This window comes from Amblyraja radiata, chromosome 7, assembly GCF_010909765.2.
Source record: "Amblyraja radiata isolate CabotCenter1 chromosome 7, sAmbRad1.1.pri, whole genome shotgun sequence".
In the NCBI taxonomy this organism is placed as follows: Eukaryota; Metazoa; Chordata; class Chondrichthyes; order Rajiformes; family Rajidae; genus Amblyraja; species Amblyraja radiata.
This window is the reverse complement of record NC_045962.1, coordinates 31,145,264-31,161,271: the sequence shown is the minus strand read 5'-3', so window position 1 is coordinate 31,161,271 and position 16,008 is coordinate 31,145,264. Positions and strand designations below refer to the sequence as shown.

Sequence of the window (16,008 nt, the reverse complement as noted above, 5' to 3'; positions counted from 1 at the left end):
ATAAGCTACGATTAATGATAGACCGATGAAGTAGATGGTAGTTCAGGACCGCTCTCTAGTTGGTGATAGGATGGTTCAGTTGCCTGATGACAGCTGGGAAGAAACTGTCCCTGAATTTGGATGTGTGTGTTTTCACACTTCTGTACCTCTTGCCTATTGGAGGAGGGGAGAAGAGGGAGTGATCGGGGTGAGACTAGTCCTTGATTATGCGGGTGGCCTTGCTGAGACCGCATGAAATGTAAATGAAGTCAATGGAAGGCAGGTTGGTTTGCATGATAGTCACCTTGACAATAAGAACATCTATGTCAGGCTGCTATTAATTGGCGATAGCTCAGCCTTCAACACATTAATGCGGAATAAGTGCATCTCTAAACTTGTGGAGCTTGGTATTGGCAACCTCCATCGGCTTCTGGACTTCTTGACCGGCAGACCTCAGTTAATTAGAATAATAGATCATAATATTGCCTCCACCCATGGGGACTTTACCTGAAATTGGAGAATTCTACATTGGGTTGTAAGCTACGCAAGTGGAATATGAGGTGCTGTTCCTCCAGTTTGCGTGTGGCCTCAATCTGGCAGTGGAGGAGACCCACGTCAGAAAGGTCGGTACGGTATCAGGAAGGGAAATTAAAATGGTTAGCAACCGGGAGCTCCATCTGGCCTCAGTGGACAGAGCGCAAGTGTTCAGTGAAAAGATTGCCGTCTCTACACTTGGTCTTGCTGATGCAGAGGAGGCCTCATTGGGACCTCCATTGCAATAGATGAGGTTAGAAGAGGTACAAGTAGAAGAGCATTGGTAGAGCTATTGGGGTCCCGGAATAGAAGTGAAAGAGGAGGTGCAGGAACGGGTGTTGCATCTCCTGCTGTTGCAGGGGAAAGTATCTGGGGAGGCGGAGAGTTGAGTGGGGAAGGATGAGTGAATCTTGAGTTACAGGGAGACAGGTCTCTGGGGAAAGTGGACAGGAGGGCGGGTGATGCAAGATGTGATTGATGGCGGGATCGCGTTGACAGTGGCAGAAACGTTGGAGGCTGATGTGCCTGGTGTGTGCTGTCTGTATGGATTTTGTACGTTCTCCCTGTAATTGTGTGGGTTTTCCCCGGGTTACCCGGTTTCCTCCCACATTCCAACAATGTACAGGTTTGTAGGTTAATTGGCTTCAGAAAAAATTGAAAATTATCCCTAGTGCGTAGGATAGTGCTGGTGTACGGGGTGATTGCTGGTCAGCGGGCCTCGGTGAGATGAAGTGCCTGGTTCCGTGCTGCATCTCTAAACTAAACTAAACTAAACTACTATACTGATCTATGTTCTACCGTATGTAAACTAATTTAATCCAATCTAATCTAATCTAGAATTCAGTTTAGAGAATTGTTCCTGGAGAACAGGCCAGAAATGCCCTCTGATGAGTTAAGGGCCTGTCCCACTTGGCAATTTTTTTGGCGACTGCCGGCATCATTGACTGACGTATCATGTCACCGAAGAAGTCGCGGCATAATGCGGCGTAACGCGGCGGTATGACGTATTGACGCACGGTGTTTCCGCAAGGGTCGCAACATTTTTTTGTCGCCGCTGGATTTTGAAATGTTCAAAATCTTTTGTCGACCCTGATATGACGCCGACAGTCGCCAAAAAAATCGGCAAGTGGGGCAGGCCTTTATATTCTCTCACGCTTTCTACCCCCTCCTCTCTCTTTTCGTGCATTACCTTGTGTTATTATCCCCAGCTGAGATACCTCTCCCCTACCTAGACATTCAGCGTACCCTCTGTTTGATCTCCCAGTCCCACTGCTTCCCCATTGCACTGCCTACTTGCATGCATGGTCGGGAGTAATTGACTTGACCAAAAGCTTTGAAGTCAGGACAAATTCCATGAGTGCCAGGCACAGAACTGGCTGCAGGTTTTTAGCAACTTCAAAGATTTCTAGAGAGTAAACATATGCAGAATTGAGGCATCAGAAGTCAATCTGGCTTCCTAGCCAGTGATCCCTTGAAATGCTATGTTTCATTCTGTTGGGGAAAAAGAGAATGGGGCACTATCTTCCATAAAGCCTGTGTTAGCAATGAATTGATGCAGAACAGATGCATGTTGACTATTCCACCTACTCCCAACAACATTGGCTGCGGCACCCTCACCAATGTGATAGCTATTGCAACTTGTTCAACCAATATGTACAATGGACATCATTGTGGAACCAAAAAGGCATCCTTTGCATTGAAAAGACACTCAGCAAAGTCTAAAGTAAAGTGCATAATTAGTTTTAAAAACTGTGCAGTGTGTGTACTCCCTGTGACCACATGGGTTTTCTCCGGGTGCTCCGATTTCCTCCCACTCTCCAAAAAACGTACAGGTTTGTAGATTAATTGACTTTAGTAAAATTGTAAATTGTCCCTAGTGTGTAGGATAGTGCTAGTGTAAGGGTGAACACGGGTCGACCCGGACTTGGTGGGTTTCCGCACTGTATCTCTAAATGTCTAATGTCCAAATCCAAAGACAGGAACTTGGCAGTGCAAGAGGACACAAAGAGCTGGAATAACTCAGCGGGTCAAGCAGCATCTCTGGGGAATATGGATAGGCATGTTCTAAAGGACTGAAGAAGGGCCCCGACCAGAAACGTTGCCTATCCATGTTCTCCAGATATGCTGCCTGACCCGCTGAATTAGTCCAGCACTTTGTGTCCTTTTGTGTAATCCAGCATCCGCAGTTCCTTGTTTCTACATTTGGAGTACTTTTTTGGTGGGACGAAGATTCTGTATCTCCAAACTAAAGTGTGACGAGTGAAGCAGAAAAGACCTACGTACATGGAGGCAGGAGATGCTAGCACAGTTGGAACAGTACCTTTTACAGTTAGTATTGCCTGTGTCTGCACTTCCCCATGGTCATTCCAGGCCTCACACGTGTATTTTCCAGTATCTTCAGGAAAAACCTCCTGAATAAAAAGACTGTATTCATTTCCATTCTTTTCAAACTGAAAGTCTTCCGATTCCTGAATTTCCTTCCCATTATGAAGCCAGATAACTTCAGGAGGTGGGTTGGCTGATAAAATCAACACAGTTATTGGAATTAGCAGGAGTAGACAAAAAAAACAGAGTTAAGAAATATTTTGCGCATTGAATTTTTCAACTGGATGGAAACTATTTTCTGAGAGATAGGCATCTCATTCCTACACTGTACCAATGCTATTAAAATACTAACTAAATATATTTTTTGTTCCACATTCAATAGCTTAACAGCCAATGATAACATGAACTACCTTGCACATGAAGTTGAAAATAGCAATTCATAATAGTAAACATTCAATTCTTCCCTTAGTTCTTGAGAAAGTGGGGGAAAAAAATTGTGAAGAGTATCCAGACTGTTTTTAAAGCCATTTTCATTATTGGTTACCAATAGCTTTGGCCTCCAGTAACAAATCCATGATTATTTTAGATTAACATTTTAATTGACAATATTTCTACATAATAACATCATTACCATTTCACGATTGCAACATGCAAATCATTTTACTTTGCATAATTTGCTCAGTTTACCATAGACACAAGGAACTGTAGATGCTAGTTTACACAAAAAGACAGAAAGTGTTGGAGTAATCAGCGGGTCAGGCAGCATCTCTGGAGGACATGGATATGTGATGTTTCAGGTACCGTATCCATGTCCTGAGTCTGAAGAAGGGTCCCGGCCCGAAATGTCACCTATCCATGTCCTCCAGAGATGCTGCCTGATCCATTGGGTTACTCCAGCTGTGTGTGTGTGTGTGTGTGTGTGTGTGTGTGTGTGTGTGTGTGTGTGTGTGTGTGTGTGTGTGTGTGTGTGTGTGTGTGTGTGTTTGAGAACGGGTGGGAGAGTGAGAGTGTGAGTATACGTGCGTGTGTACATGCAGTGTGCAAGTGTTAGTGCATGTGTGAGAGTGAGTGGGAAAGTGAGTGTGAGTATACGTGCGTGTGTACATGTGGTGTGTGTGTGAGTGCGCGTGCGTGTGTGTGTGCTTCCTACTGCTCAGTTTACCATTTCCTTAAGCCTCTTTACAAATAGTTCTACCTATTAAACCATCACCTCAGTTTTCCGATTGTAGTTTGGAGTCTGATTTTGCAGTGGTCATAGTCAGAAGACCATTGTGTAGATGCTGCATATGTGCCGTTTTGAGCAGCAAAAGCAAGGCTTGCAACTTTAAATTTCACATTACACAGAAAACTGACTCAAATGTTAGTCCATTCTGAATTGCTGTCTGTGAGACTGCGACCTTTATATTTGAAGCAACATGGGCTACTTTATGATGGTTCTTAAAATATGTTTACACTTCCACCTTTTTGGAAGACTGGAATTTTCTCAGTGGCTATTTTTCACTTTCTAGAAGCCTCTATTTCCATCCAGCTTACATCTTTAGCAACAGTGCACCGTCTCATTACAAAGTTTAAGGCTTAATATGATTTTTTGGTTTGGATTTTTGGATTTTTACACTACCTGAACATAAACACCATTATATTTTATGGTGCTTGAGTGTTCAGACCACCAAGGGAATGTATGTTAAAGCAGAGAGTTTTGCTGAACACAATTGCACATCTTTTCATCTTTTAAGCCCAAAGAATGCATCAGCAGCATTTACTCAGGTTCTAATATAACAATAATGATTTTCTGTTGGAATCTCATCCAAGAAAAATTGGACTTTGCTCAAACCTATTCATGCACGACTTTCCACAACCACATCAACAGACCACCAGCTTAGCAATAGAGTCTTGGCCGAGCTTTATACTGGCGAACATTTTAGGCTTGGACATCATTCCTTATGGATGTGTCCAGGTTTCAGCGATCCCTTACCTGTCACTTCCACTGCCATTCGCACTTGGCTGCCATCCATGACTTGCAGATTAGTCAGCTCCTGCAGGAAGACTGGAGCAAAAGGTTTTTCTGTCTCTTGGAGACCTGGACTCTCTGCCTTCTTGGTGATCGTTCTTTCTGCATACAAAAACAATCTATAAATTGCACACAACAAATTACGACAGTGTTTAGTTTAGTTTAGAGATACAGCATAAAAACAGGCCCTTCAGCCCACTGAGTCCACACCGACCAGTGATCACGCCGTATACGAGTTCTATCCAACACACTAAGAACAAATCACAGAAGCCAATTAACCTGCACGTCTTTGGAGTGTGGGAGGAAACCCGAGCACCCGTAAAAAAACCACGCGGTCACAGGGAGAACGTGCAAACTCTGTACAGGCAGCGCCCGTAGTCAGGATCGAACCTGGATCTCTGGCGCTGTAAGGCAGCAACTCCAGGGCAACGCCATTGTGCCGCCCAGTGTACAAGAGACTTTCTAAGGGGTGAATTCCTAAACAAAAGTAATGAAGTTCAATTGTTCATATAAACTACGTCACCTTAACCCAATCTTGACCTCAGATGGGACGCTCAAAATTGTTTAATTAAAATATCACCCATGGTGTTCTTTAATTGCTTTGTGGAAGGAGAAGAATAATCTGGGGATAGACAAACTGACACCAAATGAACCTGTCTATCTTTGGTATCAGCATATCCCTCAATCCCCCTTTCCACCACAAGACATGGAATACAGTACAGTGCAAGAACAGGCCATTCAGTCCACAATGTCTGTGCTGAACATGATGCCAAGACAATCTCTTATCTGCCTACACATGATCCATATTCCTCTTTTCCCTGCATATCCATGTGCCTATCCAAAAGTCTCTTAAATGCCACTGTCATCTACATCTGCCTCAACCATCCCCGGTAACGTGTTCCAGGCACTTACCACCCTCTGTACAAAAGAATGAGCCCCGCACATACCCTTTAAACATTGCCTTTAAAACTATGCCCTCTGGTATCTGATATTCCCGCCCTGGGGTAAAATGGATCTGACTGTCTGAAGAAGGGTGCAGACATGAAATGTCACCTATCCATGTTCACCAGGGATGATGCCTGGCCCGCTGAGTTACTCCAGTACCTTTGTGTCTTTATTTGACAGCCTATCCTATCTATGCCTCTCATAATTTTATATACTTCTATCAGGTCTCCCTGCAACCTCCGGCGTGCCAGAAAAAAACAATCTAAGTCTGTCCAGCCTCTCCCTATGGCTAATACCTCCCCTAATCCAGTCATCATTCTGGTAAACATCCTCTGCACCCTTTCCAAAGCCTCCACATACTTCCTGTAAAGGAGCAACCAGAACTGCACACAAGACTCCAAATGTGGCCTATAAAGCTGCAACATAAGTTAAAATGTTGGAAATTTGACAGTGCATTTTAAGTGGAGTATGATCTTCACATGGAAAGTGCCCGACTATGCTTCTGATCTAATGTTCAGTAAGTTCTGATCCATGCATGGTGTCACAATAGTGCAGCAGTCAATGCATAAGGTCATATAGCATGGAACCAGGCCCTTTGGCCCATTTGCCCAACATCCCATCTACACTAGTCCTATCTGCCTGAGTTTGGCCCATATCTCTCTAACATATTCTATCCCTGTACCTGTTTAAATGTTACTTAAATGTCTCGACAGTACCTGCCTCAACTACCTCCTTCGGCAGCTTGTTCAATACACCAACCACCCTCTGTGTAAAAACGTTACCGATCAGGTTCCTATTAAATCTTTCCCCCCTCACCTTAAACCTATGTCTTCTGGTTCTCGATTTCCCTAATCTGGGCAAGGACTTGATCTATTCAAACTGTGCGAATACACAATCTCTTCCTTTCATGATTTTGTACACCTCTATAAGATCACCCCTCATTCTCTCGCTCTCCAAGGGATAGAGCCCTAGCCTGCTCAATCTTTCCCGATAGCTGAGGCCCTCGAGTCCTGGCAACATCCTCATAAATCTTCTCTGCACCCTTTCCAACTTCTGCCACAATGTTCCAGCGACTCCAGGTTGATCGTGACCTCGGGCGCTGTCTTTGTGGAGTTCGCACAATCTCAATATAGCTTCTTACCTGGGGCTCTGCTTTCCTCCCACACTCAAAGACAACGTAATGGGTTATCTCACCACAGTGAGATGCCCCAGTATAGATGGACAGCAGGAGAATCGGGAGCGGAACGGGTAAAATGGACACAGAAACAGAATGGTTCACTGGGAAACATGTAGAGGATTGGGACTGAGACCACAGACGGCTGGCACAGGCTCAATGGGACGAATGGCCTCCTTCAATATCATCAGAAAGTATAATATAACATAACCTTAGAGGAACATATGTGAGTGCACTTAAAAGCAGGGCTTTCTTCAAAGGCTTTGAGGTCTCGCACTTTACATAGCTTAGAAATACATACATTCCATAAATTAGAAATAGGAATAAAGGTTATTTGATGACGTAAGGCGGATGGAGATGAAACAAAGTTTTGAGTCCTGATCCCTTCCTCTTGGTCAACAATTGCCCCTCACTGCTGAAGTCAAATCCCTCCCAGGCCCCCATCTCGTTAGCAGAATCTTGTCTGGATTGGAAGATATCAGCTACAGAAAGAGGTTGGATAAACTTGGATTGCTTTCTCTGGAATATCAGAGGCTGAGAGGAGACCTGATAGGTATATGAAATTATGAGAGTGCATAGATAGTAGATAGCATGGACAGTCAGAGCCTTTATCCCCCAGGATGCAAATGTCAGAGATTAGAGGGCAGAATTTTAAGATGAGAGGGTCAATGTTTAAAGGAATTGTGCAGGGAAAGTATTTTAAACAGAGGATGGTGGGGTCCTGGAACTCGCTGCCAGGGGTAGAGGTGGAGGCAGATATGATAGTAGCATTGAAGAGGGTTTTGGATGGGCACATGGGATATGCAGGGAATGGAGCTACATGGACCATATGCAGGCAGAGGAGATTTGTTGTCTTGGCATCGTCCAGCATTGACATTGTGGGCTGAAGGGCCTGTTTCTGTGCTGTACTATTCTATGTTCTTTTGCCGAGCCCAAGGCTCGACCCCTGCCACCTCCCTTCTCCAGCACCTACAACAGATGGACCTGGAGTGACATCTTCCAGGCACCCTCCCTGCTGAAGCAGACCTCGAGGCCCAGTCAGGAGACACCTCAGACCCCACCTTTCAGCCTCTGATTGCCACCTGCAAACAGTTCTCAACTGAGGCCCCTTCAACTCCCTCATATCATTCATGGCTATCTTATAAAGTTGTTTATCTCGTAAAAGTTGTTTGAAAATCAAAAGAATTGCCCATTGCTGGGATTCCAAAATCTGACGAAGGATTTATGATATCCATTATTTTTTTTCCACAGATGCAGCCTAACCTGCCTAATGCTTATAGCCTTTTCCATGTGATTCTTAGTTCTTACGTTTGACTGAAGTCTTTAATTAGCATAATTCGGCGTATAAACAGGCCCTTTGGCCCAAATTGCCCAGCTGACCGATATACCCCACCTACCCGCTGAGTTACTCCAGCGTTTTGTGTCTTTCTTTATTGTAAAGCAGCATCTGCAGTTCCTTCCTACACATACTCCATCTATGCTAGTGCCACCTGCCTGCATTTTGCCAATGTCCCTCTAAACCTTTCCTATCCATGTACCTGTCCAAATTCATACATCATTTTATACAGAGAATAATTCATCATGGAAACTCCCTTCTATTTTGGTGATTAAGATGCAAGCAGATTATTCTGAAACAGTGTTCATAGAGTCATACAGCACAGAAACAGGCCCTTTGGTCCAACTTGCCCATGCCAACCAACATGCCCCATCTACACTGGTCCCTCCTGCCTGCGTTTGGCCCATATCTGTCTAAACCTTTCCTGTGAAAACGCACACCTCCAGATTCAGGAACAGTTTCTTCCCAGCTGTTGTGAGGCAACTGAACCATCCTACCAACAACTAGAGTGCAGTCCTGAGCTACTATCAACCTAATTGAAAGCCCTTGGATTATCTTTGATCGGACTTTACTGGGCTTTATCACGCACTAAACATTATTCACGTTATTCCCTTCATCATGTATCTGTACACTGTGGACAGCTCGATTGTAATCATGTATTGTCTTTCCGCTGACTGGTTAGCATGCAACAAAAGCCATTATTTGTTCCGAGCTATCACTTTCCCAGCTCCCAGGATAGGCTCTGAAACCATCGACAGCAGAGAAGGGATGTTAACCTCTTTTGCAGCAATGTCAAATTTTAAAGTGAAAAATGCTGCTCGCTGGGCTTATTCATTGATGCTTTCATCCTGGGTTTTGTACTGTGGTCATTAACAAAGGGATCTTGATCTCTGGGAACTATAAATCTGATATAAACGACTTTGCATGGGAAAGTCATTGAAAGCATATGGGTCCACAATAACTTAATCCCAAACTTGAAGCTTTGTGATAAAAACAGCTTTATCAAAGCTCAAGAAAACTCGTTCAAGTTTACTCACTGGGAAATGTATCCCAGGAATGGTTTTATTATGTATAAGGGAGTGATATTGTGAACCCTCAAATGATAGTAAGATTAAACGAGAACTTACCAGTTTGATCTTTATTTTATGAGGAGTTACGATGAGCGATTACGTGAAGAAGCCCGTCAGCACGCATGCGCGTCAACCTTCAAAGCAGCGGTGTGAAATCACAGATAACAGTAGTTGAACTTAACATAGTAAGATTGGAGAGACTAGAACTACCAAGTGATCTTTATGATAAGGGGGTTGGGAGCGGAGGGCACGTAATCGCTCATCGTAACTCCTCATAAAATAAAGATCAAACTTCAAACTGGTAAGTTCTCGTTTAATCTTACTATTTTACTTCGGAGTCACGTGAGTGATTCCGTGAAGATTTCAAAGCTCTGTGATTTCATGCCGTGAACACGAGTCCACACAAGCACAACTGCATCAGTTGACCACAGATAAGGGAAACATTCATAATGCATACAAACATGACGTAGATTTAAAACATGCTGATGCTTTTTAATGAACAAATAATAATAATAGTAACCCCTCTCATCCGGGAGGAAACTATAAACAGAACCTAAAATTGAGTTGGCAAATACCCCAGGTCTGGCAATGGGTTATTATACAATGTTTGGAAAGTACATTCTTTGACCATCCTGCAGCCGCTAGGATGTGGTCCAGCGGGACGTACATAACCCTAGCTGCTGATGAAGTAGCAGCCCTGGTGGAGTGAGAGTTGAAAATATTAGTATCTACTCCTGCAACAGCCAAAGTCCTGTTTTAACCACCTGGAGATGGTTTGAACTGATACCTTCTTATGAGGTTTTTTGTAACTAACAAACATTGCTAGTTTACAGCCTCTAAGGCTCTTGGTGACCTTGACGTATTGTTGTAAATGTGTGACCACACATAACCGAAAGTCCATGGGGTATGCCATGAAAACTAGCTTGAGACCTGACGCCCCTGGTTTGCTCTGCTTAACTAAATCATAAACATAAAATATTATATTATTTGCAGATGTAACCATCCTGTGCAGTCGCAATTTATGTAGTGACTGGACCCGTTGCGCTGAGACCAGCGCCATGAGGATAACTACCTTATGAGAGCCGGGCCAAAGATAAGGATGTAGCTGGAGCCCCCTGGTGGGTAATGTTAACACAATGTCAATATCCCATACTTCCGTGTACCTGGGCCTGGGAGAACTTGTGTTAAAGATATCCTTCATAAATCTGGATATCAGAGGGTGAGACCCGGCAGAGTGGGTCCCGCTCGCTACAGCAAATATGGTGAGAAGGCACGTTTGGCACAGTTAATGGCACTATAACTTAATTTATTGTCAAAGACCCATTTGAAAATGAACTCCAAGACGTCAGTATCCGTGCCGTATTATATGTAACATTAGCATTTAAAAAAACTCTTCCCATCTCCTGAAGAGGAAATGTACTGCTTTTTTGGTGCTATCCCTGCAATCTGCAGTGTGCACATACATGGATCGGTCTGACAACCCGAGCCACAGAAACAGTCTTCTCAGAGTCTGCAAGTCAATTAATTGATTTTATCATGCAGAGGCTGGTTTCCCAAGTCACAGGCTGAACTAGCAAAGTTTTATGTTTACAATAATCATATAATGTTCTATTATTATTCCCAACATTAGCGCGAACCATGGCTGCATAGGCCAGTCAGACAGTACGCAAAAACCTGAAGCGGGATCTTGCTGGATTTATTGCAAGACCCCACTGTTGAGGCAAAATGGAGGAAAGACATAAAAGAACATTCCTCCCCCGTGTAGCGAGAATGTATCTCTTGCCACTGTTATGCCACATATTTTTGCAACCGGTGAATGAGCCTGGATGCAAACATATCGATATTCGGTGTTCCATCGAGCCATGTCTTAAAATACTTTGTGATCCAACATCCATTCTGTGTTGTCATTGATTTTACGTGATGATACACCAGCGGCAAATGAAGTTAGGTAAATTATCACAGGATACTTTGACGATTGCACCCATGTGACTAACATATGCCGCCACCACAGTGTATCAACTTGGAGTTGAGCATGCAGATTATGCATATTCGCACAATAACCCTTTAACCCATTGAATGCACCTAGTGTCTATAGGTAGTTGATACCAATAATTGAAGAATTGGTATCTCATGCAAATCCCATCCGCCTCCGTAACTAGAGATGGCATTCGTAATTTTCCATCTTTGAGCAATAGCATCAGTTGTAATATAACTGAAGATTTACTGACCAAAATTACTGGAGCAATGCTGAATACTGTTCGTCCACCTTTGTGACTTTGGTAGCTTCAGCTGGTAATAGCATAGGTCTGTTAACAATGACCTACATGGTACTTGAGAGGTTACACCTTTGCACGTTGTAAGTTCTGATAATGCAAAGGCCCAACTTGCACAGCTGAAACACAGCTACTATATTGCCAATTACACTTGATGAATAGAAGGCTGCTTCATAACAACAAGGTTGTTACAGGCTTCTATTAATTCCAATCTCTTGCCCCAGGGCGGAGTCACAGACAAATTAATAGTTAAAGGTAAATCCCAATAATCAATAACTCTAGTTGGTATCAACTTAAATTTAACTGGATGGATGAGAAACCCCAATTTCTAAAATATAGTTTGCGACTGAAACAGTTAATTTTAGCAAAATGCAGCGTTTAGAATATCATCCAGATAAGCCATAACAAGTGTTTTTGAGCTCTGAGCAGTCCAAGCTCCAGTTTTAGTAATTTGGTAAATAACCAGGGAGCTGAAGTTAGCCCATTTTGCAACGCTTTAACTGTTATCATTGCCCCATCCAGATAAATTTCAAATGTCTCCGGTGATCCCTGTGAATGGGAACTGAATAGTATGTATCTTTGAGATCGATCCATGCCATAAAGATCCTATGGAAATCAGTTGTTAGACAGTAACAAAGTTTCCTATTCTGAAAAGTCTATACTGCACATGCGAGTTAAATCAAGGATGAACCGCCATCCTCCATCTTTCACAATGAACAGGCCACGCCTGCCATAATTCCGAGCCTCCATCGAACGACAACTCTGGCCAGATTTCCGAGCCTGTCTCGAAAGGCAATCCTGGTCATAATACTGAGCCTGCCTCGAAAGACAACTCTGGCCATAATTCTGAGCCTGCCTCGAAAGACAGTTCTAGCCATATTTCCGAGCCTGCCTCGAAAGGCAATCCTGGCCATAATACTGAGCCTGCCTCGAAAGACAATTCAGGCCATAATTCTGAGCCTGCCTTGAAAGACAACTCTGGCCATATTTCCGAGCTTGTCTCAAAACGCAATCCTGGCCATAATACTGAGCCTGCCTCGCAAGACAACTCTGGGCACAATTCCAAGCCCTTGTATACTGTGCAGTATAAACTAATCACATGTTATCATTTTAGTTTATAAACGGATCTGAATCTCATGTTATCATTGTCATTTGTACAAAAAACAAGTGTAAATATTACCAACTTGTAAAAGTCCACATACCCCATGTTTCGGCAGAACCAAACCCACCTACCTCCATGATTACCGGTGGTCTTATGGTAAGCTCAAAGGCCCCTGATGCGGTTCTATTTCCGTTCTTGATTGGAGAGTAGGACTGGTAGGGTGCGTGGATTCCATATTTTTCCTGAGACCGGCTTGGGCCTTGGCCTGAAAGACCTCTGCCCAGCTTTCAAGCTGCCACCAGCTTCAGTGAACCGCTTACTGCCGATGGAGGCGTGGGGTGTGTTGTTGCCGAAACGATGAAGTTTTGCTCCTCGTTGGTACCTTGATTAGTCCGACAGCTTTTGCTTCTTCATCCAGGTCGTACCTGTTGGATAGGTCTTCCCTGAAGAGAAGATTCGGCGGCTGGTTTCATTTCCTGGATTTTCACGCCCCCTCCAATGTCACCCCTGATAGCGCTGTTCACTGCCAGCACTTTCAGGAACAATTGACAGGTGTATGGTATCTTGCAGCCGTCACCTGTTCCTGTAATGATGATGTAAGGTAGCTGATGCTAGCAAAGCTTGTAGCGTGAGGGGAACTCTGGCCCCTTCCGGATTTTATGCCAACGGCTGGAAACCAACTCTTCCGGCAGCAACACCTTCGTTCGCGAGGATTCCCTTGAAGCCATACGCATGTGCTCCAGTATGTTCCATGGACATACTTCCGAATTTGAAGCCAGTTACACACTGACCACTCGCACTCCCCTCCACAGAGAGGGAGATTCGTAAGCAGCCCTGAAACAGGTGTTGCCGCAGGCCCCTGTGGATGCCTGCGCTGATATGGCCCCTCCTATGGACCTATATCAAGATGGTGCATCACATTTGTGGGATAAACGCCCGAGGGCGCTATCCATCCTCCATCTGGGTTAAACATCCGAGGACGTACCCAGGTATGTCGGAGGGAAACCCTCCTGGCCTGACTCGTCCGAGTCCAAAGGCCTAACTGACTTATTCTTGGATTTACCCCCTTTCTGGGGAACCACAGCGGTCTGGGAGCCGCTGACCGCACTGTCAGCGACTCGGGTGGCGAAACCGACGGCCGCTGGCTACCCGCGCTTCCACGGTCAGTGACCGGGATCTCCCTACGGTCCATAACCGGTTTCCCCGCGGCCCGTCCGAACTTCGCCCCGAAATTATCCAGCAGGAAAAAACTCTGTAAAAGAGATTCCTGCAAGAAAAAACAGAACCTGGAAATAAGTTCAAAACTTACCTGCAGGTTTAAACTTACCGCTGGTGGAACGACGCGCCTGCCAGCCAGTCGTTGCGCAATGCGTTAGACGTAATTGACGCGCATGCGTGCTGACGGGCTTCTTCATGGAATCATTCACGTGACTCCGAAGTAAAATCTAACTTTATTGCCCATACACAATACAAGATGCAAGGATCTAGACCTTGTTTACAGCAGAACAAAGCAATTGACAATATAAAACAATCCCATAGAGTTATGGAGTCATACAGCACGGGTCCATGTTGACCAAGATGCCCCATCTACACTAATCCCACCTGCAGCGTTTGGCCCATGTCCCTCTCAACCTATCCTAAACATGTACCTGTCTAAATGTATTTTAAAAGTTGTCATAGTACTTGCCTCAACTACCTCCTCTGGCAGCTCGTTTTATAAACCCACCACCCTCAGAGTGAAACAGTTGCCCCTCAGGTCCCTATTAAATCTTTCCTCTCTCACCCCTGTCCTCTAGTTCTTGAATCCCCTACTTGGGGTAAAAGATTATGCATTCACCATATCTATTCTCTTTATGATTTTGTACACCTCTATAAGATCACTCTTCAGCCTCCTTTGCTCCAAGGAATAAACTCCCAACCTGCCTAAGGTCTCCCTATATCTCAGTCCCTTGAGTCCTGGCAACATCCTCATAAATCGTCTCTGCACTCCTTCGAGCTCGATGACATCTTTCCCATTGCAGGGTGACTAAAACTGAACACAATACTCCAAATGCAGCCTCACCAACATGTTGTACAACTGTAATGTAACATCCCAACTTCTACACTCAGTATCCTGACTGATGAAAGCTAATGTACCGAACGTCTTCTTAATCACCTTATCTATCTGTGAAGCCACGTGTTCAACCTCAATTTTCTTTTTGCATATCTGAAAGCCATCAAATTTATATGTTAACAAAAATGAATTCAAAACTCCAGAAAAAGAACATTCAATGTCTATTTCCAGTCTTGCAGAGTGCAAAAAAAATATCTGAAAGGAAATGGTTTGTTAGCACTTGTGTGTTGGTGCATGAATGATCTTCAGGACTTCATCTCATTGGGAAGGAAATAAGATGCAGTAGGACTGATATTGTAAAAAGGACAATAACAACAATAACCTGCATTCATATTTATATAGCAGTACCTCTAACACAAAAGGCATTTCAATGCATTTCACAGTAAAATTGTCAAAAAATAATTGGGCACAAAAGCACGAACTGAGACAAAAGGAGGTTGGTTTAAGGAGTATCTTAAAGACGTCATAACAATGAACTGTAGATGCTGGTTTATTCCAAAGAAAGACACAAAATGCTGGAGTGACTCAGCGGATTTAATGTCTGAAGAAGGGACCCGACCTGAAACATCGCCTGTCCATGTCCTCCAGAGATGCCGCCTGACCCACTGAGTTACTCCAGCAGTTTGTGTCTTAAAGATGGACGGATATGTAGAAAGGCAAAGAAGTTGTGGACAGAGATGTCAGGGCTTGAGATCTTGGCAGCAAAAGCATTGCTTCTGATGATGGAATGATTACAATCAGGAATACCCAAGAGGTCAGAACTGAAGGAGTACAAACATGCAGACTCAAGCAAGTCACACGGTTGGGGTGAGGGCAAGGTCACAGAATGATTTAAAAAACAAGAACATAAATTTTGAAATCAGGACAGGATGCAGCCTTTATCTCTTTAATATTGGCTAAACCACGTAGCATAAAGGAGATGGTATTAACAAGAGAAAAACAAACATGGATGTTTAATTCCCCCTTTCATTCTTGCTTGAAGCATAAACTCAAAATTATTTTAAGATTCCTGTAAAGGGCTGGGCTTCAGATGTTAGAATGTGTGCTGTTAGAATCACAACATTCTCGTTTAATTACTGAACTATTCGGTGAAAATATATCAGCCACAGTAAACTTCTATACAACAGCGGGAAATTTTAAACACGGGGG

The 16,008-nt window shown here is 43.9% G+C and overlaps 1 protein-coding gene across 8 annotated transcripts in view; it reads right to left on the bottom strand.

The window, feature by feature from the left end:
- The window catches only part of mylk (myosin light chain kinase), a 246,343-nt gene that overhangs the window by 78,011 nt on the left and 152,324 nt on the right, over positions 1 to 16,008 (bottom strand). For 7 of the 8 annotated variants that reach the window (XM_033024039.1, XM_033024038.1, XM_033024037.1 and 4 more), the window contains 2 exons: positions 4,811 to 4,948; positions 2,834 to 3,031 (listed from right to left, as the gene is read on the bottom strand). In XM_033024039.1, coding sequence (XP_032879930.1) covers positions 2,834 to 3,031; positions 4,811 to 4,948 — 336 coding nt within the window. The remainder of the gene's footprint in view (positions 1 to 2,833; positions 3,032 to 4,810; positions 4,949 to 16,008) is intronic. The other variant, XM_033024043.1, reaches the window with a different exon arrangement.